The sequence below is a fragment of the Rhinoraja longicauda genome, chromosome 3 (assembly GCF_053455715.1).
Source record: "Rhinoraja longicauda isolate Sanriku21f chromosome 3, sRhiLon1.1, whole genome shotgun sequence".
Taxonomy (NCBI): domain Eukaryota; kingdom Metazoa; phylum Chordata; class Chondrichthyes; order Rajiformes; family Arhynchobatidae; genus Rhinoraja; species Rhinoraja longicauda.
In genome coordinates this window covers 54582802-54610152 of record NC_135955.1, presented here as the reverse complement: position 1 = coordinate 54610152, position 27351 = coordinate 54582802, and the positions used below count along the sequence as shown (strand labels likewise).

The 27351-nt window shown below is 43.6% G+C and overlaps 2 protein-coding genes across 2 annotated transcripts in view; both read left to right on the top strand.

Moving 5' to 3' along the window:
- The window catches only part of dapk1 (death-associated protein kinase 1), a 151236-nt gene extending 147652 nt beyond the window's left edge, over window positions 1–3584 (top strand). Inside the window, exon 26 of the mRNA XM_078396163.1 lies at window positions 1399–3584. Coding sequence (XP_078252289.1) covers window positions 1399–2637 — 1239 coding nt within the window. The 3' untranslated portion in view covers window positions 2638–3584. The remainder of the gene's footprint in view (window positions 1–1398) is intronic.
- Window positions 3585–17499: 13915 nt separating this feature from the next.
- Window positions 17500–26965, top strand: ctsla (cathepsin La). The gene is made up of 8 exons (XM_078396159.1): window positions 17500–17655; window positions 18317–18440; window positions 18519–18641; window positions 19079–19234; window positions 19321–19545; window positions 20933–21101; window positions 26180–26297; window positions 26384–26965. The coding sequence occupies exons 2-8, from the start codon at window positions 18318–18320 to the stop codon at window positions 26481–26483; spliced, it is 1014 nt and encodes a 337-aa protein (XP_078252285.1). The 5' UTR covers window positions 17500–17655; window position 18317; the 3' UTR covers window positions 26484–26965.
- Window positions 26966–27351: the final 386 nt, after the last annotated feature.

The window sequence follows — 27351 nt, the reverse complement described above, 5'->3', positions numbered from 1 at the left end:
CAAACACGGGCAGGTGGGACTAGTGTAAGGGGTCAGCATAGGCAAGATGGGCCGAAGAGCCTGTTTCCGCGCTGTATGACTGACAAGATACAGTGAGTGGTGTGCCAATGCGATTGGTAGAGAGGTCTCTACTTTTATCAACTATGTAATTGATAGGATGTTTGCTAAATTTGTTCATGACACAAAATTAAGAAATATGTTGTAACAAAGACATAAGGAGGCTACGAAGGGATAGAGTTAGGTTAAGTAAGTAGGCAAACAACCAAGTGGGATATAATATTGATAAAACAAAATTGTCCATTTTGTTAGCAAGCATAGATACAAAGTACTGGAGTATCTCAGCTGGTCAGACAGCATCTCTGGAGAAAAAAAATGGGTGACGTTTTGGGTCAGAACCCTTCTTCATGCTGAAAGTAGGGGGTGGGGTGAAGAGCTGGAGGCAAGAAAAGAACAGGACCAATTAGGGCTGACCACAAATGGCCTCGGGCAAGGTGATGCCCTGGTAGGCCCATTGTTGGTTAGGGAAGGTGTGATTTCAAGAGGGATACAATGTGGTGAACCTTGGAACTGGTTAAACAGCTAGTGTGGAGGAAGGGGGAGGGGAGTGAAGGTAGAAGTTACTTAAAATTGGAGAATTCAACATTCATGCCGCTGGGTTGTAAGCTACCCAATGTTGTCCCTCCAATTTGCGTGTGACCTTGCTCTGGCAATGGAGGAGGCCTTGGGCAGGAAGGTCAGTATGGGAAGGGGAGTTGAAATGATTGGCAACCGGGAGATCCCATAGGCCTCAGCAGACAGAGCACAAGTGTTCAGCGAAACAGTCCAAGTTTGGTCTTGCTGATGTACAGGAGCCCACATAGGGAACACTGGCTACAGTAGATGAGGTTAGACAAGGTACATGTGAACCTCTATCTCACCTGAAAGGACTATCGATTTCCCTGGATGGAATTGAATTGAAGGAATTAAGGACAGATATTGCATCTCCTGCGGTTGCAGGGGAAAGTACCTGGGGATGTGGTGGTTTGGGAGGGAAGGAATGAGTGAACCAAGCTGCAGAAGGAGTGGTCTCTGCGGTAGGTGGAAAGGGGTAGAGAAAGGGAGATGTGATTCATGGTGGGATCCCATAGGAGGTAACGGAAATATTGGAGATAATATGTTGGATGCTGAGGCTGGTGGGGTGAAAGGTAAGGACCAGGGGAACTCTGTCCTTGTTGTGCCTGGGGGGAGGGGTATGTATTGTGCATATCACGGTGTCAATTTAGCTAAGATGTGTGTTCTTTTGTAATGGAATTCCATTGGAAATAACTGCGACCAAACTAATTATGATTAATTCTTTATTCAAGTTAATTATTTTGAATCGATTAATAACCTTCCCTCAATTTTCTCTGCTTTTGTCAGATTAACATTTTACAAAGTGAAACCATCCAAGATGTGGTGCTCCTGGATCCTCGGTGGCTGTGCACCAATGTTCTTGGACGGCTGCTGTCCAATGAAAATCAAAAGGCATTGCACCACTATAGAGGTCGTTACACAATAGACGACATTCTACACTTGGTATCAGAGAATGACGTAGAGGAGTTGGTGCAAATTCTGGATGCAATGGACATTTGTGCACGGGATTTAACCAGTGGATCAATGGTGGATATTCCAGCGCTGATTAAAGTGGAAAGTCTGCACAGATCCTGGACTGATGAAGAGGATGAAACTTTGGTTTATGGAGGTGTCCGCTTTGTGCCTGTTGAACATCTTGCCCCATATCCATGTGGTATTTTCCACAAGGTGCAGGTGAACCTTTGTCGATGGGTGCATCAGCAAAACTCTGAAGGAGAGCTGGATGTCAGGTTATGGACCAATGGATTAAAAATATCCAACAAAGGGACTGAAGTTATGGTCCTTCTGGTCAACCACGGACAGGGTTTGGAAGTACAAGTAAGGGGCCCGGAAACAGAAAAAGTAAGGTGTTGTTTGTTTCTGGATTCCATTTGTAGTATTATTGACAATCTAATAGTGACTACTTTACCCGGACTCCTGACTGTCAAGCATTACTTGAGTCCCCAGCAGCTCAGGGAACACAGTGAACCTGTAATGGTTTACCAGCCTAGAGACTTCTTCAGAGCTCAAACTCAGAGAGAGACTTCACTCACCAATACTATGGGTGGCTACAAGGAGAATTTTAGCAGCATTCTTTGCTTTGGTTGTCTCGACGTTTATTCCCAAGGGAACCTAGGAATGGACATACCTGTATCAGAACTAAATCTACTTACGAGGCGCAAACTTAGCCGCCTACTGGATCCCCCCGACCCCATGGGTAAAGACTGGTGCCTCTTGGCTATAAACTTAGGACTTGTTGAACTTGTTGCGAAACTCAACACTCAGAATGGAATTTCAGCAAATGGGAAATTTCCCACCAGTCCAACCAATGCTGTACTGACCGAGTGGGCACTTTCACCAGAAAATACCGTGGGGCTATTAATGTCTAAACTAAGAGGACTGGGTCGTCGGGATGCTGCAGACTTTCTTTTAAAGGCCTCAGCTGTTTTCAAAGTTAATTTAGATACCAATGGGCATGAGAACTCCATATCCAATTGCAATGGAGGAACATCATATAATTCAATCAGTTCAGTGGTTTCAAGATAAGAATATTCTGGAAAACCAGTGAGAGGTGCAATTTTAACTAAGTTCTCACTTTATGAAGTGTATTCTTTGTGTACAGATATTGTCCTGAAACAGTAACTTGCTTCCTTTAACAAGGAGATAGCAGTGAAATTCACTGAACATGTTTACTCCTACACAATAAACCACGGTTCATTGGTACCTGCTGTTTAAATGAGTTATCAACTCAAATCTAATCTTTTAAAAAAAGGCAGGCTGTTTTTAACTAAAAAAAATAAATGGAATGGAAATAGATTTGTCATTCATGCAGATAGGCTTCATGAATTTGCCATATGTAAGATGTCTGATTTGTAAGGAATATCTTTATTGTGCATAAGTCTTCACAAAATTATGTTAACAAAAGTGAGTTTAGCAGAAACCCTCTACAAGAACGTGAATTTTATTGCAAGTTTTTCATCTCACCCATACTCTCTTTATTTTCAATGAACTTGGGGGAATAGGTGAATGTTTGTTTTTGACGATATTAAATTTGTTACACGAGTCAACAACCAAATGCGAGTGCCTTTTTCAGGGTTTCCTGACAGAAGTAGTTAAAGCTTTTAAAAATGAATTTTCTACCTCCCCATTACTCTTCACTGAGGAGCATGCATATCATTTACTATGAATGGCATTTGTGATTTCTTGTGTACAATTTTCATTTCAGGCCAACTTCTATTCATATTGATGTGGGTTATCCATTGTTTAAAAGGGAACAAGACTTGTGGTAGTTTCATGTGCATTGATAATAAAATAGTGATGTACAGTGAAATTTAATTGTGGAAAATCTTTCTGGTTTTTTGATCTATATATATTTGCAGTTATAGGGGAGCATGCTGTTTTAATGCTACATCTCTACAGTTGCATTCTTATTAGCTTTTTAGTAATAGTATTATGACCTGCAGTATTTTTAATAAACAATTTCCTTATGAAAAATGGACGGAAAAAAACAAGTTGTATTTTTAAAGTTATGTTCGTTTTCCTGCTGCAGGATTTCTCTGGTCTTTAGATTCAATAACGCTCTGTTTTGAGCACAGAAGAAGCAGTGGAGCCTTCACTATTATGGGAGAGGCACATTTGCTTATTGTATCATCTAGCATCTAAAACTTTTACCTGAAGGGAAATAAAGTGATGAATGGAATGAGTGGAACAACCAAACAAGTTCTTGGGGGCAGTGTGAGTAGTTGTTACAAGCTCAGGAAATCTGAGGGGTAAGTTTTTCCACACTTGGAGACATTTAGCCTCTACAGGGTTAAGTTGCATAGATTCTGGCACCATTTTGCTTTAGTTGTGCCACTACTTATTCCTTTCCATCCAGTGTCAATAAAAACCTCAACTAATACAACTGGTGTGGAAGCAGTCTACAGCAGCACTTAAGTTTCCATTATTATCAAATCTTGAAAGCGAAGCAGTATTGGAAATTGGATCTCTGCATTCTCCTATTTCCCCACTGCATCCTCTCTACCCCTAGGTCTGATCCATTCAGTCTGAAGAAGGGTCTCGCCCCGAAACATCACCCATTCCTTCTCTCCAGAGATGCTGTTTATCCCGCTGAGTTACTCCAACATTTTGCGTCTGTATCTTCGGTGTACACCAGCATCTGCAGTTCCTACCTACACCTCTGTGTAATTAATGCACAACAATAGCTTCACTTCTCAATGGGCTTTTGAATAAAATTCTTGTGTTATCATGGAGGTTAAACATAAAAGCATTCCTTTAAAAATGTGTTAAATTTGGCTTGAAGATGATGGTTTATGCAGGTAGCTCTATAAGCAGGACTACTCCAGATGGGCACTTTTTGTACCTGAGCGCAATCAGTGGAAAAGCTAATTCTAAGAGTTGATTTTACATGAGGTACTTCACGGATAATTTATGGTTCAATTCTGATGTAATGCATCATTCCAAAAATCTAATAAAGAATTCACATTTTCAATATGCACAGGTCCTGTGTTAGTGTAATGTTTTGTAGGGAGATGTCCCAGTGTGTTTTAGGTAGGCATTATGAGACATTGATATTGGATATTTAGAGCCGATGATAAAAACTCAGGCCGAGTTTTCACAGAGGTGAAAGTAAAGTATTGCAGAGACTGGAATTCTGAAGTAAAACAAAATGCTAAAATTTAATAGATGGGGCGACATTTGTGGATAGGAACAAATTTAAGAATGTAGATTGATCTTTGATCAGTTCTCAGTTGTTATAGAATTAACTATTTTGTTTCTCATCTTGATCCTCTAAACAAGAGCTGCACAAGACTCTTGCCAGACTGCTCACTCATGTCAAGTTCTGCTCACATGTCATCTGCGTTGGCCATGCTTTTAGATTCAGCAACCATTTTATGAGGCCATGCGATGGTTTCTTGCGTTAAGCAAGATATTTCAGTATATTTGATTAGTAAGGGTGTCAGGGGTTATGGGGAGAAGGCAGGAGAAAGGGGTTGAGAGGGAAAGATAGATCAGCCATGATTGACTGGTGAAGTAGATTTGATGGGCCGAATTGCCGAATTCTGCTCCTAGAACATATGAATTTATAAGCTGCTTTTCATTTGGGCAGCAGGCACATGCAAACATGTGTATTCATTAAGCAGATAGCAGGTAAGTGATTCCTCATAACCAGGATGGGTATTAAAGGTGAGCAGATTACCACTGCCATGAGCTGACATACCACACCCAAACTCACAGGTAATTTTATTAGTTTGTTTGGAGTAATAACAAATTATTTGCCAACATTTTAAATGCTAGATAGTATATGTTCTCGCATCCATCCATGGAATGATAACAGCTGTTTTCCTTACACTCAGAATTCCGTATCAGCGAATGTTCCTTCATAAGATGCAAGTCAAAGTAATTTGTCACCAAGGAGAGACAGGAGATTATAGATGCTGAAGCCTGGAGGATAATACAAACTGCTGGAGGAACCCAGGGGGTCAGGCAGCATCTTATGAGGGAAACGGCGTATCGGGTTGGGACCGCTCATCTGCACCAGATCAGCAGTACAGATGGTCTTGACCTGAAACATCATCTGTCTATTTCCCTCCACAGATGCTGCCTGACCCACGAGTTCCACCAGCAGTTTGTCACCAAGTTGTGTTAAATATTCTTTCATATTTTCTGAATTAGTCCTTTATTCATCAGATGCACAGTGGTCTCCAAATTTGAGGAAGGATATTCTTGCTATTGAGGGCGTGCAGCGTAGGTTTACTAGGTTAATTCCCGGAATGGCGGACTGTCATATGTTGAAAGACTGGAGCGACTAGGCTTATATACACTGGAATTTAGAAGGATGAGAGGGGATCTTATCGAAACATAAGATTATTAAGGGGTTGGACACGTTAGAGGCAGAAAACAAGTTTCCAATGTTGGGGGAGTCCAGAACCAGGGGCCACAGTTTAAGAATAAGGGGTAGGCCATTTAGAACGGAGGTAAGGAAAAACCTTTTCAGTCAGAGAGTTGTAAATCTGTGGAATTCTCTGCCTCAGAAGGCAGTGGAGGCCAATTCTCTGAATGCATTCAAGAGAGACCTAGATAGAGCTCTTAAGGATAACGGAGTCAGGGGGTATGGGGAGAAGGCTGGAATGGGGTACTGATTGAGAATGATCAGCCATGATCACATTGAATGGTGGTGCTGGTTCGAAGGGCCGAATGGCCTACTCCTGCACCTATTGTCTAATGTGGGTTGAGAGGGAAAGACAGATCAGCCATGATTGAATGGCGGAGTAGACTTGATGGGCCAAATGGCCTAGTTCTGCTCCTAGAACGTATGAATTATGAACAGCCCTCAACTTTATATCAGGGAGGGTCGGCAATGGAATTTATTTTGCTGCATTTTAATTATTTTTAATGTTTAAATTAATTGGAATGTATTTTTAACTCCATCAGAGTCCTCCAAAAACGTTTTGACAAGCAATAATGAGTCAACGGCTGTCCTGGTGTTGTAGGGTGGGGTTTCAGGATACAGTCCTGAGATTGACTCGCCATTCACAGCCTGCTCCACTTTGGTGGACATCAGCTGAGTGCGAAGTGGCTGCTAATCCTGCTGTCTGCATCTGCAGGAAGTAGCCAGTGCCACAGGCAGTGAGTCCCGACAATAGGCCGTGTTCAAGACGATTGAAAACATTGGATTGAAGCTCCTGCAGCTAGTCTGAAGGGGAAACTGGGTGTGTGAAGAAGTAGCAAAAAAAAATTGAAGCAAACTACTTTTTAAATTTTGGAGGTATAAATAAATTACATTAAAAATTCTGTCACTTTTATAACAGTGTTCTTGTATTTCGTAGGTAACTTTGTCTTGCTTTAGTTTTAGATTTTAGTTTTAGCCTAGTTTTGGCCCACCGAGCACAGGTCGACCATCGATCATCCATACACTAGTTCCACGTTATCCCATTTTTGCATTCTACACACTGGGGGTAATTTACAGGCGCCAATTAACCTACAAACCTGCACATCTTTCGAATGAGGGAAGAAACCGGAGCACCTGGAGAAAACCCACATGGTCACAGGGAGAAAGTGCAAATTCCACGCAGACTGCACCCGTAGTCTGGATCGAACCCGGGTCTCTCACGCTGTGAGACAGCAACTCTACCGTTGAAATTATTTATTTCTGAACCGTGTATGGAAGAAAGGAAGATAATCTCTGACATTCATAGGTAATAGTTGCTCACTGGTATCACAGAAATGGACATTTTTTAACAGTCAACTGAAAGTAAAAAATTGATGTGAAAAATCAGCATGTTCAAAAGTCACAGCTACTTGCATGAGTTGGGAAACATGAACAATCATTCCTGGCAGCAACTTCAGCAATTTACTCACGATTAATAAAGAATCATGTGACATATCAGCTGCACAGCCAGTAAGTTTGGGAATCTTAGCTGAGTAAGAGAAATTCTTCCCCTGTCCTTGCACTAACTTTAATTTCCCAGCTTTAACTACATCAGGCGCAATCTAAATAATGCAATCAATGCACTTTCATGGAATTTTCTGATCCTCGTATTCGAACATTATAGTGCTGTTTATTTTCACGAACAAGGGACTGGATGGTTTTTCCTCAGATGCACTGAAAGACATAGGGAATCTTCGGAAATTCAACCTTAAAATGATATTAGTTCACATCAAGGTTCAGATGGAAATGAGCCCAATTATTCTTTTTTATTCATTGATGAAAGTGGGCATTATGAACAAGGCTAACTAACAAGTACCATCCATCCCTGATTGTACTTGAAAATGAGAGTGTGACACCTCTCAACTGCTGTAGTTCTATGTCAAGGCATTTCCACAATGCTAAAAGGTGAGAGGTATTTACCCATTGGCAATAAAGGAGCAGTGACGTGTTTTCCAGGTAGAATTATGTGCAACCTGAAAGGGATTTCAAGTCAATGGCCATGTGACATAGAATTGATTGCAAGAAAATAAATGGGAAATGGAACTGATAGTAATTTTCTAAGGGACGGGGTAGATTCAATGGGCTGAGTAGCCTCCTTGTATGTTATGGAAAAATATGAAATAGCTTTCGCTATGCCCAGTGAACTCAGCTATTTTCTTTCGGATATTGCATAGAATGAATAGGGGTGGCACAGTGGTGCAGCGGTACAGCATCTGAGACCCGGTTCGACCCTGACTATGGGTTCCATCCTTTCTGGAGTTTGTACGTTCTCCCTGTGACCACGTGGGTTTACTCGGGTGCTCTGGTTTCCTCCCACACTCAAAAGACCTTACGGGTTTGTAGGTTAATTGGCTTCGGTAAGTTGTAAAATTGTCCATAGTGTGCAGGATAGTGTTAGTGTACTGGGTGATCGCTGGTCAGTGTGGACTCATTGGGCTGAAGGGCCTGTTTCCATGCTGTATCTCTAAAGTCTAACGAATCTTTCTGAAGACGAATTTCTAGTGGACTTTTAGCAAGGAGAGCAAGAGGGATCATCCGTTCAGCATTTCTAGCAGAAGAGGCTTGAAAACATCTTGGACTCGTGTTGTTCTGTCACTATTGAATATGCATATGTTAGAGAGCCTGCTGCAGCACTTGGCTACTAACTCCCCCATCACTTTTAACAACTGGACATGGTAGGACTGAGGAACTTTTTGCTGTGATTCATCTGTCAGCTGATTTTGCTGTTCAGCTCGGGTGTAGTCATGTGAAGTTGCTTCACTGAGTTTGTACTTAATTGGTAAGTATGCCTGGTGCTGCTGCCAGTGAACTATTGTGCACTGCTCATGAAAGCAAGCCTGGTCTCATGACCTAATATTAATTGTTGAGGAAAGCAATGTGCCAGGCAGTGAAGTTCATCTGGTGCTGAAGGTTCATCTCACCTTTAGATGTCCTGTTTTGAGCTTCCCATTAAAAATTCTATTCTATTTAGCATATCTGTTGTGCTGCTACAAGGACATATGACAATAAAACACACTTGATGACAACGTCACACAACACAATGGAGACTCTTCTCTGTGTGAAGATGGGACTTTGGCGAATAAATTTATATGCAGTATTTTCTAGCATTAGCAATCTTCCTGGTTTAAGCGATTCAAAAAAAAAAGGTAAATTCCTTTGTGCCAAAAATATACTTTGGTTCTTTCTAATGCTATTCTGTTACAGGGAAAATAGGGGTGTTAGGTGTTGAATATCCCATGTTGTAGTATCTTTACAATTTTGACCGTAGGAATTATGTCTTAAAGAATGAATAATTTAACCAGCAGTCTTTCAGCCAGCGGGGAGTGTTGGCAAAGAATCAATGCATGCTGCAATGTTGGGAAGGGGATGGAAGAGTGGAGGGCAGATGAAGAGTGGGTGGGACAGAGGAAGCTTTGCCGATGAGTAAAGAATTCTGTGTATAGTAGACAGTTTCTTATCGCAAAGGGCCATTCTGACAGAGTTTGAACATGAATGCAAAAATCCTATTCACCGAAAAGGAAACTTTCCCACTTTACCAGTTGTTTTTCTTGACTTTTGCAGCAAGCATCTAAGTCCCATACATTGGATACCCAGCAGAGATGCCTGTATGGATCCTTGGGCAAGATTTCTGCGAGTGAGGGTGACCATGACTTTGAGAACAGTGCAGGAACTTGCATTAGTTTGCCGCACAAGCTTTGCCTCACACACGCCAAAGTTGTGATGTATCACGGTTTGTAAAAGGAAGAAAGGTGAAGGACAGGATCATTCATCCTAATATCAATGATAGATGAATTATTAGAAAAATATCCGAGTGACACAGTTTAAGAATAAGGGGTAGGCCAATTAGAACTGAGATGAGGAAAAACTTTTTCAGTCAGAGAGTTGTGAATCTGTGGAATTCTCTGCCTCAGAAGGCAGTGGAGGCCAATTCTCTATGCATTCAAGAGAGAGCTAGATAGAGCTCTTAAGGATAGCGGAGTCAGGGGGTATGGGGAGAAGGCAGGAACGGGGTACTGACTGAGAATGATCAGCCATGATCACATTGAATGGCGGTGCTGGCTCGAAGGGCTGAATGGCCTCCTCCTGCACCTATTGTCTATTGTTCAGAATGATGCTGAAGGGGGGAGATAACTGGTAAAAAAAGATTGAGAGGACGGAGGGCATATTGTGGGGCAAGAGCTGACTAGTAATAGGTGGAAACAGATAAGGAGGGGTTGATTGACAAATGAAGCCACAGTGCTATCAGCCTTTAAACATAGTGCTACCGGCCACTGTGCTACCGGCCACTGTGCTACCGGCCACTGTGCTACCGGCCACTGTGCTACCGGCCACTGTGCTACCGGCCACTGTGCTACCGGCCACTGTGCTACCGGCCACTGTGCTACCGGCCACTGTGCTACCGGCCACTGTGCTACCGGCCACTCTGCTACCGGCCACTGTGCTACCGGCCACTGTGCTACCGGCCACTGTGCTACCGGCCACTGTGCTACCGGCCACTGTGCTATCAGCCTTTAAACATAGTGCTACCGGCCACTGTGCTATCAGCCGTGAACTGTTCACGCAAAACTCGTATTACAGCATGATCCCATTTCCTCATCCTCATTTACTAGTAGTCTGGAGCAATATGTACCTGACCACTAGAAGGCATAGACGCAGGGATATTCTTTCTTTTTCTTTAAGTACATTTCTTGTGTCCAACAGACTGGAAGATCATATTTTTCAATATCTTTTGAAATTTCTTCACATGCAGCATCAGGCGAAACAGCTGCATCAGTTACATTATCATTTTCAAGTAATTTTTCCTTCTTTTCTGGCTAGGTGTTTTCATTATCATTTATTTCTTCATCGATCTGAAGACGCTGTCTTTCAAAGTATCTCAGTATGCTCATTTTCACTGGGGTACACAAATCTGAAATTTATAGATATTTGATAGTGATTTGATAGTGATATATAATAAAATTTGATAGTGATATATAATAAAATATTTCCGCTTGCACTATTGTTATAGACAATAGACAATAAACAATAGGTGCATGAGGAGGCCATTCGGCCCCTCGGGCCAGCACCGCCATTCAATGTGATCATGGCTGATCATTCTCAATCAGTACCCCGTTCCTGCCTTCTTCCCATACCCCCTCACTCCGCTATTCTTAAAAGCTCTATCTAGCTCTCTCTTGAATGCATTCAGAGAATTGGCCTCCACTGCCTTCTGAGGCAGAGAATTCCACAGATTCACAACTCTCTGACTGAAAAAGTTTTTCCTCAACTCAGTTCTAAATTCAGATAATACTCTGCCTTCCTATTCTTACCACCAAAGTGGATAACCTCATACTTATCCACATTAAACTGGATCTGCCATGCATCCGCCCACTCACACAACCTGTGCAAGTCACCCTGCAACCTCATAGCATCTTCCTCACAGTTCACACTACCACCCAGCTTTGTATCATCTGCAAATTTGCTAATGGTACTTTTAATCCCTTCATCCAAGTCATTAATGTATATTGTAAATAGCTGCGGTCCCAGCACCGAGCCTTGCGGTACCCCACTAGTTACTGCCTGCCATTCTGAAAGGGACCCATTTATCCCCACTCTTTGCTTTCTGTCTGTCAACCATTTTTCTATCCATGTCAGTACCCTACCTCCAATACCATGTGCTCTAATTTTGCCCACTAATCTCCTATGTGGAACCTTGTCAAAGGCTTTCTGAAAGTCAAGGTACACCACATCCACCGGCTCACCACTGTCAATTTTCCTAGTTACATCCTCAAAGAATTCCAGAAGATTAGTCAAGCATGATTTCCCCTTCGTAAATCCATGCTGACTCGGAACAATCCTGTTACTACTATCCAAATGCTCCGCAATTTCGTCTTTTATAATTGACTCCAGCATCTTCCCCACCACTGATGTCAGACTAACTGGTCTATAATTTTGTAGCGACCATAGAGAGTGGTCCTAGGTGTCGAACCCTCAGATTGGCCAGCAAGGTCACGTGTGGGTGCGACCGTAAGGATTCCCGTTTTTTCTCTCCCTCCTTTCTTAAAAAGTGGGATAACATTTGCTATCCTCCAATCCACAGGAACTGATCCTGAATCTATAGAACATTGGAAAATGATCACCAATGCGTCCACAATTTCTAGCGCCACCTCCTTAAGTACTCTGGGATGCAAACCATCAGGCCCTGGGGATTTATCAGCCTTCAGTCCCATCAGTCTACCCAACACCATTTCCTGCCTAATGTGGATTTCCTTCAGTTCCTCCGTCACCCTAGGATCTCTGGCCACTCGAACATCTGGGAGATTGCTTGTATCTTCCTTAGTGAAGACAGATCCAAAGTACCGGTTCAACTCGTCTGCCATTTCCTTGTTCCCCATAATAAATTCCCCCGCTTCTGTCTTCAAGGGACCCACATTTGCCTTGACTATTTTTTTTCCTCTTTACATACCTAAAAAAGCTTTTACTATCCTCCTTTATATTATTAGCTAGTTTACCCTCGTACCTCATCTTTTCTCCCCGTATTGCCTTCTTAGTCATCTTCTGTTGCTCTTTAAAAGAGTCCCAATCCTCTGGCTTCCCACTCTTCTTTGCTTTGTTGTACTTCTGCTCTTTTATTTTTATGCTGTCCTTGACTTCCCTTGACAGCTACGGGTGCCTCTTACTCCCCTTGGAATCTTTCCTCCTCTTTGGGATAAATTGATCCTGCAACTTCTGCATTATTCCCAGGAATACCTGCCATTGCTGTCCCACCGTCTTCCCTGCTAGGTCCTCCTTCCAGTCAATTCTGGCCAGCTCCTGCCTCGTGCCTCTGTAATCCCCTTTGCTATACTGTAATACTGACACTTCCGATTTTCCCTTCTCCCTCTCAATTTGTAGAGTAAAACTTATCATATTGTGATCACTGCATCCTAATTGTTCTTTTACCTCGAGTTCCCTTATCAGATCAGGTTCATTACACAACACTAAATCCAGAATTGCCTTCTCCCTAGTAGGCTCCAGTACAAGCTGTTCTAAGAATCCATCTCGGAGACACTCCACAAACTCTCTTTCCTGGGGTTCATTACCAACCTGATTTTCCCAGTCTACCTGCATGTTGAAATCTCCCATAACCACCGTAGCATTACATTTGCGACATGCCAATTTTAGCTCCTCATTCAACTTGCACCCTATGTCGAGGCTACTGTTTGGGGGCCTGTAGATAACTCCCATTAGGGTCTTTTTACCCTTACAATTCCTCACTTCTATACATACTGATTCTACATCTCCTGATTCTATATCACCCCTTGCAAGGGAGTGAATATCATTCCTCACCAACAGAGCGGCCCCACCCCCTCTGCCCACCTGTCTGTCTTTTCTTTATGTTGTGTACCCCTGAATATTCAGTTCCCAGCCCTGGTCCTCTTGTAGCAACATCATACTTGCCAATGTCTAACTGAGCCTCGCTCATCCACTTTATTTCTTATACTTCGCGCATTTAAATACAACACTTTAATTTCGGTATTCGCCTCCCCTCATAATTGACCCTGACCTTACCCTCTTATCCCTTCTAGAACTTCCCTCCTCATTCATTCGAGAGTCCTTTGCAATGTCTCCTGTATTCGCTTCCCCTTTAACTCTATCTCCATATTCCCAGTTTGTCAACCCCTCCCCCCCCACTACTTAGTTTAAATCCACACTTGTAGCACTAGCAAACCTACCTGCCAGAATGTTGGTCCCCCTGCTGTTAAGGTGTAACCCGTCCCTTTTGTACAGGTCACCCCTACTCCAGAAGAGATCCCAGTGGTCTAGAAATCTAAATCCCTGCTCCCTGCACCAGCCCCTCAGCCATACATTCATATCCCCGATCTCTCTATTCCTGCCCTCACCAGCACGAGGTATAGGTAGCAGTCTAGAGACAACCACCTTTGACGTCCTACTTCTCAGTCTTCTTCCTAACTCTCTAAACTCACGTCACAGTATCTCCTTCCTCTTCCTCCCGCGTCGTTCGTGCCCACATGCACAACTACTTCCGGTTGATCGCCTTCCCTCGCTAAGATGTTCTGAAGCAGCTCCATGATGTCTTGAACCCTGGCACCAGGAAGGCAACAGACCATCCTCGAGTCCCGCCTGCCGCCACAGAATCTATTGTCTGTACCTCGGACAATGGAGTCACCCACTACTATGGCTCTTCCCGACTTCGGTCTCCCCGGTAGAGTTTCCTTGCCTGGGTTAGATGTGCCAACACGTCCGCCGCTCAGACCGGAAGCGTCTTCTGCCCCAACAGTTCCCAAGAGGGTGTAGCTGTTTGCAATAGGCACAGCCACCGGGGTCTCCTGTAGTCCACGTTTGCTCCCCCCTGAAACGGTCTCCCACCTTCGCTCGACCTGGACCCTTGGTGTGACAGCCTCACAGTAGGTTCTGTCCAGGAAACTCACATTCCCGGATGGCCCTGAGGTCTTCCAGTTGCCTTTCCAACTCTGCCACACGTCCATTCAGGAGCCGCACCTGGACACGGTTCTTGCAGGTGTAGCTCCCAGAAGCTCCAGCGGTGTCCCTACCTTCCCACATCCTGCAGGAAACACACTGCACCAACTTGCCCGCCATTACTTTAGTGAAGTCAAAAACAATTCAGGCGCAAAAACAAGCGTCACCTCCTCACCTCAGCCTCCTCGCCGAAGACTCGCAGCCAAAGACTCGCACTTTTCTCAACAGGGCTGCACCCCTTGTGCAAGTCTTGCTTATATCAGTCACTAAATTACTTAAATGCCCAATTTACCAAACTTCTACTTTAATTGATCAACCAATCCAGGTACTCACTTCTATCCTGCCTTCCTGAGCTTGGAGTTATGCACTTTTCTGACTGACTATTAACGGTCTCTTGGCGCTCTTTTTAAACTGCCTTTACACACAGCAATTAACACTTACTTTGCTCTCAGCCAACGGTCTTCCAGTTGTTTTGCTAAATAAAACCGCCCACAATAAAATATTCACCACTCATGATTTAAGCTGGAAAAAACTATTGGTACTACTTATTTAATTTTCTCCCCATCCATTCTAATTTAACTGAAACAACTGAGGCACAGCGACAGAGTGGCAAATAAAATAACGTTGAATAATAAAATAACGTGACTTTACCTGAGCCCGTGCTCGCGGTCTGGTAGCCCTGACAGTGAGTTTAAGAAATTCTCCCTTGAATTTTATTCAAAGGAACGCGGTGTCATTAATACATGGTCAAAACACAATTACATTTACTGAGGAATGTGGATCGATGTATTGATGACACATCGTATAACCACTACCGGTTAACTACTGGCTGTTAACAAGTGCTAACAATGGCTGTAAAACAAATCGTTTTCATCTGAGTTGAATAAAGTGATAAACGACTCGAATCTTTCTGCAGTACTCATTAAACCCGAGCAGGAAATTGAAAACTAGGGGAATGCAGTACCCCTGTGCACCCCCCCCCCCTCCCCCCCTCCCCCCCTCCCCCCCTCCCCCCCTCCCCCCCTCCCCCCCTCCCCCCCTCCCCCCCTCCTCCCCCCCCCCCCTCCCCCCCTCCTCCCCCCCCCCTCCCCCCCCCCCTCCCCCCCTCCTCCCCCCCTCCCCCCCTCCTCCCCCCCCCCCTCCCCCCCCTCCTCCCCCCCTCCTCCCCCCCCCCCCCCCCCCTCCCCCCCTCCCCCCCCCTCCCCCCCCCCTCCCCCCCCTCCCCCCCCCCCCCTCCCCCCTCCCCCCCCTCCCCCCCCCCTCCCCCCCCTCCCCCCCCCCTCCCCCCCCCCTCCCCCCCCCCCTCCCCCCCCCCTCCCTCCCCCCCCCCCCTCCCTCCCCCCCCCCCCCTCCCCCTCCCCCTCCCCCCCCTCCCCCCCCCCCTCCCCCTCCCCCCCCCTCCCCCCCCCTCCCTCCCCCCCTCCCTCCCCCCCTCCCTCCCCCCCTCCCCCCCCTCCCCCCCCCCCCCTCCCCCCCCCTCCCCCCCCCCCTCCCCCTCCCCCCCCCTCCCCCCCCCCCTCCCCCTCCCCTCCCCTCCCAATCCAAACAAGCTAAAACACCTCGGTAAACCACACTCGAGTTCAGCTTAACAACCACTGGCCTCCCTATGATTTGTTTTAGAAAAATCACTGGGCGTTTGCTTTCACAGGCTCATTTTGCGTCCATCAGCCTATGCACGATCCACTGATGGCTTGATTCGAACGCGGCCGAGGTTACATAGCAAACCATCTCCCGGCCCGGGTGGCCACCGTTGGTGGAGCGGGAGCACGTGGCCGCTGGCTGGGTGAGATCACGTGGGGTGCATGGCGGTGACGTCACCTTGTCCCGTATTTGGGAGTGAGGAAGTTGGCAACCCCAATGATCAGCCATTATCATATTGAATGGCGGTGCTGGCTCAAAGGGGTGAATGTTTTAAAGATGTACAGGACAACTTTTTTTAATACAGAAGGTTTTGAGTGCCTGGAACGCACTACCAGTGATTGTGACAGATACAATAGTTATGGGGAGAAGGGAGGAGACTGGGGTTAGGAGGGAGAGATAGATTAACCATGATTGAATGGCAGAGACGACGATGGGCTGAATGGCCGAATTCTACTCTATTCCTTATGAATCGTGGCATGTAAGAGGCTTATGGCTAGGCATATGGGTATGCATGGAAAGGAGGGATATGGATTTTGTGCAGGTAAGTAAGTGATGGTCTTGGCATGAGACATTATGGGCCAAAGTGCAGTCCTGTTTTATAGACACACAATGCTGGAGTAACTCAGCGGAGCAGGCAACATCTCTGGAGAGAAGGAATGGGTGACGTTTTGGGTCCAGACCCTTCTTCGGCCCTGTCCTGTTCTATGTTACCCTTCCACAAACATTTTATTTGTCCTCCTTTTCTTCTTGCTTTTGTAATTTGCATAGAGCTGTTTTACAGCTCCCAGTTATCCCTGTCATTGATTAAAAATGCTGCCGAGCTAGCTCCGGGAATAACTGTTTTGCATACATCGCCTTAAGCCAGAATAAAGTAAACAACCCCCAAAAAATCATCTCGTTTCATAAGATCATAAGATCGATGACTCTGTGGAAATGTCTGTGGTATTACCAAAAAACAACATTGTCGGAATCTATCCTGCTTCTCGCTTTTCACAACTATTTCGGGGTTTTTTTCCTCTTTTTTTCCCCTTGCTTTTGTATTTACATAACATTGTTTTACAGCTCCACCTATTCCTAGCATTGGTCAAAAACGTTGACTGGCTAGCTTCTTGCTGCAGGAGTAATTGTGTTTTTTTTGTTGTTGCATGAAACCCGTGAGTTTAAAACAAAAGCAATGTACGTTTTCGGGTTTGGACAGGGTGAACATGGCGCTCCCCTCTGAGCCTGGGACAACATCGTCGCCCACCGCAGCCTCGGCCTCGGCCCCGGCCCCTGGCGGTCACGCGAGTGACCGGGCTCCGCCCGGGCTCCGCAGCTGGTGACGGGCGTGGCGTGGCATCACGTGCCGGGGCGGAATGCACCAATCGCCGGAGAGACTGTATCGGGCCCGATGACGTATCTATTAAAAGGCGGCCGAGCTCGCGGCTTGAGTAGAATCTGGTCCCGGATCGCGAGCTCCGGTCACTCCCGCCGCCTCCTCCAGCAGCAGCTCTTTATTTACATTGTTTACTGTTCACACTTCAGTGGAGAAGGTGAGCCAGCGCCCAGTTACTGCTCTTTCTTCAATTGTTGTGAATCATTGCTTGCTCGATGCTTTACGCTCGGGATTTGCTTTGGATAGGGCTGGATTTGTAAGGATTTTCTTGATATCATTTACGCGAGTATTTTCGCATTTGATGCGGCCAGATTTTAATTTTTAAATTAAGCGTTATCCTTAATTTGCGCTTCCCTATCCCATTTTTTGAACGATCCGTTCCGTTGATTTGGAACAATGCAAAGACGACTCTGGTTTGGGCGGATTTCCAGGGAATCATGATGTTTCATCTTTCCGTTTCCAGGCCAACTTGCCGATTTCATGGAATGTTGAGTCTTGTGACCGGGTGTGGAACAGTCTTGTGACTGGGTCCTGACGGGAAATTAGAAGCCGTTACTTCAACAGGCGTATAAGTAATTTAATAATAAGTGGACCTGCGCGATTTACTGCCAATAAATTATCTACGATCCCTTTGATTAATTTGAAATTTGTGATTCGAAATTGGTGTTGGTCTGCAAGCAATGTAATGTCCTGGGTTTTTGAAGTTAATTAAATATTTTGCTTCCAAGGGTGTGATTTTTTAAAAACTGATTCAACGTACCAAAATTTGTGTCAATATAAAGTTAATATTATAAATGGCGATTTTTTTGGTTCCGTAGGATGAAGATCTACTGTGTGCTTTTTTTATGTCTGACTGGAATCTTAGCGGCCCCAAGCTTGGACCCTCAACTGGATGAGCCTTGGCAACAATGGAAAAGTTGGCACCACAGGAACTATGAACAAGTAATGTGGCTAACTTCTACTTATTGAAATGTCTCTTGCTGAAAGGCTCAGATTTTGAAGATTTGTTTTTCTTTTCAGAAGGAAGAAGGTTGGAGGCGAATGGTGTGGGAAAAGAACCTTAGAATAATTCAACTACACAACTTGGAGCATTCACTTGGAAAACATTCATTCAGGCTAGGAATGAACCACTTTGGAGACATGGTGGGTAGATAAATGTACTTCTAATAAGAATTTTTCATAATCTGTTTTATTATAATACATGTATGGCCTGTATTTAAAAAAAATCTCAACTTTGTTCAATCATTTATGTTTATGCTTAGAATAAGAATTAAGTTTTGCATCAATTGCTTTGTGAAACCCCCCTTTTTAATTAATTTTCTTGAAAGAGTGCTGCAGCCAGGAATACTTGCCAGATTTCAAAGGTCTGTATGTGTACTTGATGAGCAGTGACCTGCTGGGCCAAGTTCAAGTTCTGAAAAGTGGATTAGGTTGGATTAGCTATTTTTCATCTGGCAGTTATCGAAATTGCATTCGGTATGATAAATCTAATGAGACAAAATGTTTTGGCCTTCAAACCCATGTTGAGATGCTTTGCTAAAAATGCCTTGAAACATAATTACATTATTTTGGCCTTGTAGACGAATGAAGAATTCCGACAGATCATGAATGGCTACAAAGGTACAGAATCAAGTAAGAAAGCTCGAGGGTCTCTCTTCTTGGAGCCCAATTTCCTGGAAGTGCCCAAGATGGTGGATTGGCGTGAGCATGGATATGTTACTCCAGTTAAAGACCAGGTAAATGTTTATCAATGACACGTCTATATAACATCAGAACAGTCTAAACAAAACAGTTTAATAATGCTCATCAATTTTCTCCGCAGGGACAATGTGGCTCGTGTTGGGCTTTTAGTACCACTGGAGCTCTTGAAGGTCAACACTTTAGAAAATCTGGCAAGCTTGTCTCTCTCAGTGAACAAAACCTTGTAGACTGCTCAACACCTGAGGGAAATGAAGGATGCAATGGGGGACTGATGGATCAAGCATTCCAATATGTGGAAGACAATGGTGGAATTGACTCGGAAGATTCTTATCCTTATACTGGCACGGTAATGGAAAGTAGTAACTTATAGTTTTGTTCTGACACTTTATGCTGGTTTTGAGCTCACTTGCTCTTCTCTCAATTGCTTAAAAAAAAAAAATTGCCTCACTACCACATTATAGCTGTAAGGTTACTGCAATCCACCCTGCAGAATTCACAAATGCTACCAAAAATCGAAAATGAAATATGAAAAAAATGCACAAAGAATTTGTGGGGAAGATGGTGGACTTTTTTCATTTCATCTCCTGATGCTCGTGCCATGGCTTCATACTATTTAGTGATGTGAATTAATATTTAATAGCCATTTTCCAGAAACACAAACACATTCCAGTAATCTCCAATGTATAATGAAATAAATTCTACAACTCAGATTGATCAATTGGCAGGCTGTGGAATATGTGAGTCACACAGCTTGAGCAACAGTAGATGTTCCTGAACATCTTTAAAGTATTAATTCCCAATGTTTGAACATTAAACTGGAGATGATTGACCCCACAATATCTTAAATTCAGACATGCATGAGCCTCTGTCATTGAGAAAAGGCTAGTACATTGGAATTTTAAGTATTACTGAATATTTGGATTAGAGACTCACCCATATAAGATTCCATATTCTGTGGATTTAGCACAACAGTATTTTTGTCCCATGACACTAGTGGCATCAGCCATTTTCTATGGAGTGGTCTGCTCGAGCAGCAGCATCTCAGCTGCTGATGGGAAGAAACTTGATAAACTGATCAAGCAGGCCAGCTCTGTCCTGGGATGCCCCCTTGACAGTGCAGGCGGTGGGAGAGAGGAGGATGATGGCAAAGCTATCATCACTGCTGGACAACGACTCCCACCCCATGCAGGACTCTGTCACGGTGCTGAGCAGCTCCTTCAATGACAGACTACTTCACCCCAAGTGTGTGAAGGAGAGATATCGAAGGTCCTTCCTTCCTGCTGCTGTCAGACTGCACAATCAGCACTGCTCCCAGCTGACCAGTAAATAAAGATAATTACCATTATTTTATTTTTGCTATCCACTTTACTGCTATAACCCTGCAAATTTCCCCGTTATGGGACAAATAAAGGATTATTATTAATGCTTGTGATTTTTGGCTCTGTATTCAGTCAATGAACTATGGTAAAGTTTCCCCAAGTAGTTTTGTTGCAAGCATACATGAAATGTAAGAGGCAGGATGGTAAGTTTAGTTTTTTACCCTGCAATTTGTGTTCGCAGATATGTTCATCCATTCCATTAGGATTTTTTTTAGTCACCAACCTGAACTAAGGGCTAGTTCACACAGCCAATTAACCTAACATTTGTGAGAAAACCATCTGCAGGTGTATTAAAGTTGATCCAGGTTGCATGATCATAAGTTAATGATGGCATAACTTTGTTTTCTTCATCAGGATGATAGTCCTTGCCACTATGATCCATCATACAATTCTGCAAATGATACTGGATTTGTGGATGTTCCAAGTGGTAAAGAAAGAGCCCTGAAGAAAGCTGTTGCCTCTGTTGGGCCAGTTTCTGTTGCCATTGATGCCAGTCATCATTCATTCCAGTTCTATGAATCTGGTAAGAATAATAATTGTGTCAAAGCAGATCAGATTACAATAAATTTTACATCTAAACAGTAGGGACCTGGTCAAGTCGGTCTGCCTGATGGCACAACCATTCCATAGGTTTTCAGTTGTGCACCCATTGCCACCCGAGCAACATTTAACTTCAAAAGTTCCAAATAGAGAGGCATTGAGAGCATGGTGGCACAGGATAATATGGCAGATTGACAATATAAAGACAAATTTGCAGTGCAGAGCAAATCTAGAATTAGTGAAAATGTTCAAGTAAAATCAAAGTGTATAGGACTTTATTAAAGTACATGTAGTGTTTGCAATAAGATGAGATCACAGCGGAGATAACTATCCGTGTGATCATTATAATGGAGATATGGTTGCAGAATGATTCGGACTGGGTGCTCAATATTTCCGATTATAGGCTCAAAGGGAGGTGGAGTAGCATTGTTAACTGAAGAAAGTAATGGATCAATGAGTTGTGATTAAAAGCAGTGGGTAATGTAGGGATAAGATGGAGTAAAATTTGGAAATTTCTTGAGCATGTTTTGAAGAGAATTACAATGGTCTTGAGATTCTAATCTATTAATTGGAAGAACCAAATTGCCATGGATTTTGAGATACAACATGGAAACAGACCCTTCAGCCCACTGAGCCTGTGCTGACCAGTGATCCCCATACAAAGAAGTTAATTAACCTATAAACCTGCAATTCTTTGGAATGTGGGAGGAGGCTGGAGGATCCAGAGAAAACCCATGCAGTCACATTCCATACAGATAGCACCAGTAGTCCGGGTTGGACCCGGATCTCTGGGGCAGTGGTGCACCACCTCAGTGGTGCAGTCTGAGGAAGGATTCTGATGCAAGATGTCACCTATCCATTTCTTCCAAAGGTGCTGCCTGAGCTGCTGAGTTACTCCAGCACTTGTGTTTAAAAAAGAAAAACATAATTGCTTTTTTTCTATGAAAACACAGTGGTTTGATCTTGTGGTATTCACCCGCAAACTGCATCTAGATTTATCAGTGTGGTCACAATCTCATACAGGAAGTCTTTAACCACAAGACTACTTATTAACTCTTCTGCATTATGCAGTCAAATCTGAAATGGTAGGATCAACAACATAAGATTAGGGAAAAGGGAAGTGCAACGAGACTTGAGTGTCCTTGTACATCAGTCACTGAAAGTAAACATGCAGGTACAGTAGGCAGTGAAGAAGGCTAATGACATGTTTGCCTTCATAACGAGAGGATTTGAGTATAGGAGTAAAGAGGTCCTTCTGCAGTTGTACAGAGCCCTGGTGAGACCACATCTGGAGTATTGTGTGCAGTTTTGGTCTCCTAATTTGAGGAAGGACATACTTGCTATTGAGGCAGTACAGCGCAGGTTCACGAGGTTAATCCCCAGGATGGTGGGACTGTCATATGTGGAAAGACTGGGCTTGTATTCACTGGAATTTAGACGGATGAGAGGGGATCCTATAGAAATGTATAAAATTATAAAAAGACTGGACAAGCTAGATGCAGGAAAAATGTTCCCAATGTTGGGGAGTACAGAACCAGGGGCCACAGTCTACGAATAAAGGGGAGGTAATTTCAATCTGAGGTGAGAAAAAACTTTGTGAATTTGTGGAATTCTCTGCCACAAAAGGCAGTTGAGGCCAATTGACTGGATGAATTTAAAAGAGTGTTAGATAGAGCTCTAGGGGCTAGCGGAATCAAGGGATATATATGGGGAGAAGGCAGGCACAGGTTACTGATTGTGGATGATCAGCCATGATCACAATGAATGACGGTGCTGGCTCAAAGGGCCAAATGGCCTCCTGCACCTGTTTTCTATGTTTCTAGTGCTCCAAGAAGTAATTCCCGATACTTCAGTAATTATTCTTCCACAGTGGTGCAGCATAAGAGCTGTTACCTATAAGGTCACTCAGACTGAGTGACCCGCTGAGTTACTCCAGCATTTTACGTTTTTTTGATCAACCATCATTCTGTAGTTCTGTGATAAAAATTAAGGTGTGAATGGTGAATTGTCTCGTGGGAAAGTGAACTAAGAAACCCTCAGTAGCTGAATTATGGGAGATATTCAAACAGCTGGATTTTATCCCAGTTAGAAAGGATTCCACAAAGGGGCATAAACAGGCTGATAAAGGTCGATCGAGGCTGATGTTAAATTGAAAAGTAGCAACTACGAAGTTGCAAGGGCTGATGATGGACTAGAGGACTGATGTTTTTGGGATCCAGATGTGAAAGACGAAGCTTATTTGTGAGAGAGTGTGCATGACATCAAAAGCAGTATATTTCTATTGATGTACAAATAACAAGGTAGGTATGAGCCCTCTGAAGAACAGGACTGGTGAATTAGTAACAAAACAGATAGCAGTTACATTTTTTGTGCATCAGTCTTCACCATGGAGGGCACTACGAAAATTCCTAAGGTAACAATGGAATGAATTAGTCCTTGGGTTGGAGGATTATAACTAGTGGTCTATCTAGCGATTGTTTGTGTCCTTCAGTTGTTCATTATTTGTAGAAAGGCACAAAATAGAAATTCAAAATTTACTAATGATAAAAAATAAGTGGAAGGGTATGTATGCCACATTATGATTTTGCGACTGGATGTACATTGGGTGATTGCATGAAAACCTGGCAAATAGAGTTGAATGTGGCGCGTGTGAGGGCATGTACTTTGAGAAGAATCAAAAGGCAGAATGGAGAGTGAGATGAATAACAAAAGTTTGCAGGCAGGTGAAACTGGTAATTGAAGCAAATGACAGGTTGCCTTCATCAGTCAGTATATAGTTGGATGTGGGGGGGGGGGGTGAAGAGAGAATGTTGCAGTTATAAAAGATGTCGGTAAGGCCACATTTAAAGTATTGTGTTCAGTTCTGGGCACCATGTTAAAGGAAACATGTTGTCAAGCTGGAAAGGGTGCAGTGAAAATTTACAGAATGTTACTGCAGGAAGATGAGAGGTGTTCTCATGGAAGTGTACAAAATCATGAGATGAATAGATCGACTAATCACACATTTGCCCAGAGTTGGAGAGCAGAGAATAAAAAATGTTAATAGGAACCTGAGAAGTAATTCTTTTTACACAAATGGATGGTGGGTGTATAGAATGAGTTGCCGGAGGATGTGGTTCCGACAGGTACTTACGATACGATAAATTGGTCCGCCAACAGTCACAACATATAAAGTACACAAAAACTTGAAATTAAAAGTGGAAAAAAAGATAAGGACAAGCCATTGTTGGCTGGCTGCCGTGTGCACTGTGCCTTCACCGGATCAAATGAACAAACAAATAAATGAACACCGGCTTATCACCTGGGCAGAGGATTCTAAATTAGAGTGCCTCCTGTGTTCCCTCACGGCAGTCCCCCCACACCAGGTCCTCCACTGTTGTTCACGGCGGTCCCCCCCAGGCCGGGTCCCCATTATCTTCCTCCCCCACGCTCCACCTCCACCCATATTCTTGCTGTCGAGGCCCCATCACTGCCGAGGATCCTGTTGCCGTTGAGGCTCAACCTGCTGATGCCGAGGCTCCCATCTCCATCGCAACAGCTGAGGCTCCTTTGGCCCAGACAGGCCTTTGCCGCCCGGCTTCTCCGCAGTTCCCTGGGAGCCTGTGGGGCAAGTTAGGCCTACTGGGTTTCGGCGGGTGGATCGGGCCCACGCAGGTCCCCGGGCACTCCGCCGCCCATGTTTGAACAGTATCGCAGTGTTTAAGAAACTTTTAGACCGGTACATGGATAGGACAGGTTTAGAGGGGTATGGACTCTGCAATGATAATAGACAATAGGTGCAGGAGTAGGCCATTCGGCCCTTCGAGCCAGCACCGCCATTCTATTATGTGATCCTATTAAGTGGCATAAGCAGGTATGTGGGGCTTAGTGGCCGACTCTTACTGTTTTATTTTTATATCGAGTGCTTTTTCCAAGGTGGCTTGTTTGGTAATTGGAGATCTTTTCCTATAGCATTAAACAGCAAATAAGCTGGAAAATAGGTGGGGGGTTGGACAGAGCATTGATACGTACGTGATAGGTGTGAAGGGGGTTTGCTCGGCAGTTGGGAGGATAAAGGCTAGAGATGAAAAGGAGACAATGGGGAGTTGGATAAAGAGAGGAGTGAAATGTAAAGCCAGAGGATATGGGCAAAAGATAAGGGGGGAGGAGGTGGAGTGGTAAGTCAGCAGGATAGTGAATAACCATTGACACTCGTTACTTTGATATTTCATGTGTTGGCATTGTCAATAGACAATAGGTGCAGGAGGAGGCCATTCGGCCCTTCGAGCCAGCACCGCCATTCAATGTGATCATGGCTGATCATTCTCAATCAGTACCCCATTCCTGCCTTCTCCCCATACCCCCTGACTCCGCTATCCTTAAGAGCTCTATCTAGCTCTCTCTTGAATGTATTCATTCCATGATTCATGCCCATGATTTGCGAAAGAGAGCAGTTACTCTATACTAAATCTTTTTTTACCCACATTTCCAATTAAGCTAGATTTTTTCACATTTCAAAAAGACCTGGGTGTAAAAAGAGTTATTGGTTACAATTGGTAAGAATGGCTTGTAAATTGTGTTTGTTAAATTTAAACTAAATCCAGAATGGTCGTAGATTTTCTCTTCCTTTTGTTGAGGGTGTAATTCATCTTGATACCACAAACGTTTGCCCCCAGCTCATCTTGCTTATCATTCTGCAAGCATGTCATTCAATAATTCTGCAAAATTGAATGGCTAATTTGTTGCCGCCAAATGTCTTGCTAAACATCATATGGATCTTGCTGAGATGAAGGTTGGATACTTTTGCAGCCTTTTGTAACACATTTGGGCGAGTTTCATATCTGATAATAATCATTCAACGTACTGGCACCAACTCTTCATTCCCCCCCCCCCAAAATAATCTGGTTTGGTCTTAATTTAAAAAGACAAGACCAGTGAACTGCCAGTGCTGTATCCCCTTTAAGATAAGCAAAACCGACCTGGTTTTGGTATACAAAAGAATACAATGAACCTGAATTAATAAATCTCTGAACCTGTTTACTGTGATTATGCACGAGTTTAAATCGAAGTGTTGGTTGACAGGTATTTACTTTGAGGAAGACTGCAGCTCCACAGATCTGGATCATGGTGTATTAGTCGTAGGTTATAGCTTCGAGAAAGAAGATACTGATGGAAAAAGATACTGGATTGTTAAAAACAGGTACTGTACACTTATCAAATTTTCAAACTATAAATTGTTAAATGTCTTTTATGTGAATGTTAAACGTGGCTTTCTGTTTATTTTAGCTGGAGTGAACAGTGGGGTGATGGGGGATATGTAATGATGGCCAGAGACAGAAAAAACAACTGTGGAATAGCTACTGCTGCCAGCTACCCTCTGGTATAAATATTATACTGCTGTATTCAAAAGAACATGACATGTACAAAGACTTGGAAACTGTGGCCTACACCTGATCAGTAAGCAGACTGCCGAAAGATGAAATTGTCTGATGGTTTTTCTTCTTGCAAGTCGGACTTTACCTTTGCTTTCTGTGAATCTGCTTCGGTTTGGATGAAAGATTAGCTGCATTGCAGCTCATCACTGGGCTGAATAGCCAAGAAATTGAAGTTGTGATGATTTGTGGTTAATCTTGTTGTAAACTCATTTGTATCTTCAATATTTTAAGATATACATAGTCCCAGAAAGCTGTTTTTAATGAGGAAATTGGTACCAGTTCATTTCCACATATATATTAATAATTGGTTCTACTTATTGTGCACTGCTCGACTGGTTCTAACTGTGTAATTGCTGTGCAATGCACAATCTGAATGTGTTCCTCTTAATGCATTTTTGTTTGTAATTGGAAATTAAAAAAATACTCAACACTTGCATCATTTGAATGGTTTGCTGTTCATGCACGTAGACCATGAGTAACAAATAATGATTGTTTGGTCAAACAAGCAGTTTCTTGAGTAAGCATTGGTTCTGCACTGCTCTGCAAACAGTAGTCCAGGATACAATGTTCTTACCTGGTGAGTAGTTTGTACTTCTTGAGCTGCCTGGCATTGAGTTTGTCTTTCATTTTGTGCTCCACTTGGTTGAAGGGGAGAAACCAAAGGAACTGTTAAATGTTCTTGGTGGTAAGAACAAATTATGTATGCATAGAATGGCACAGTGCAATGTGCCATTCAGGCTATCGGGGGCTAGCATCTGAAATGATTCCCTTGATTTTTTTCCTCAAAGTTCTAGATTGTTTTATCTCTGCTAGATGTGC

Coding starts and splice junctions, on each gene's coding strand:
- ctsla (XM_078396159.1), top strand. CDS start 18,318: ATGAAGATCTACTGTGTGCTTTTTTTATGTCTGACTGGAATCTTAGCG. Junction 19,546..20,932: donor CTTATCCTTATACTGGCACG/GTAATGGAAAGT, acceptor TTTCTTCATCAG/GATGATAGTCCTTGCCACTA. Junction 21,102..26,179: donor ATTCCAGTTCTATGAATCTG/GTAAGAATAATA, acceptor GTTGGTTGACAG/GTATTTACTTTGAGGAAGAC.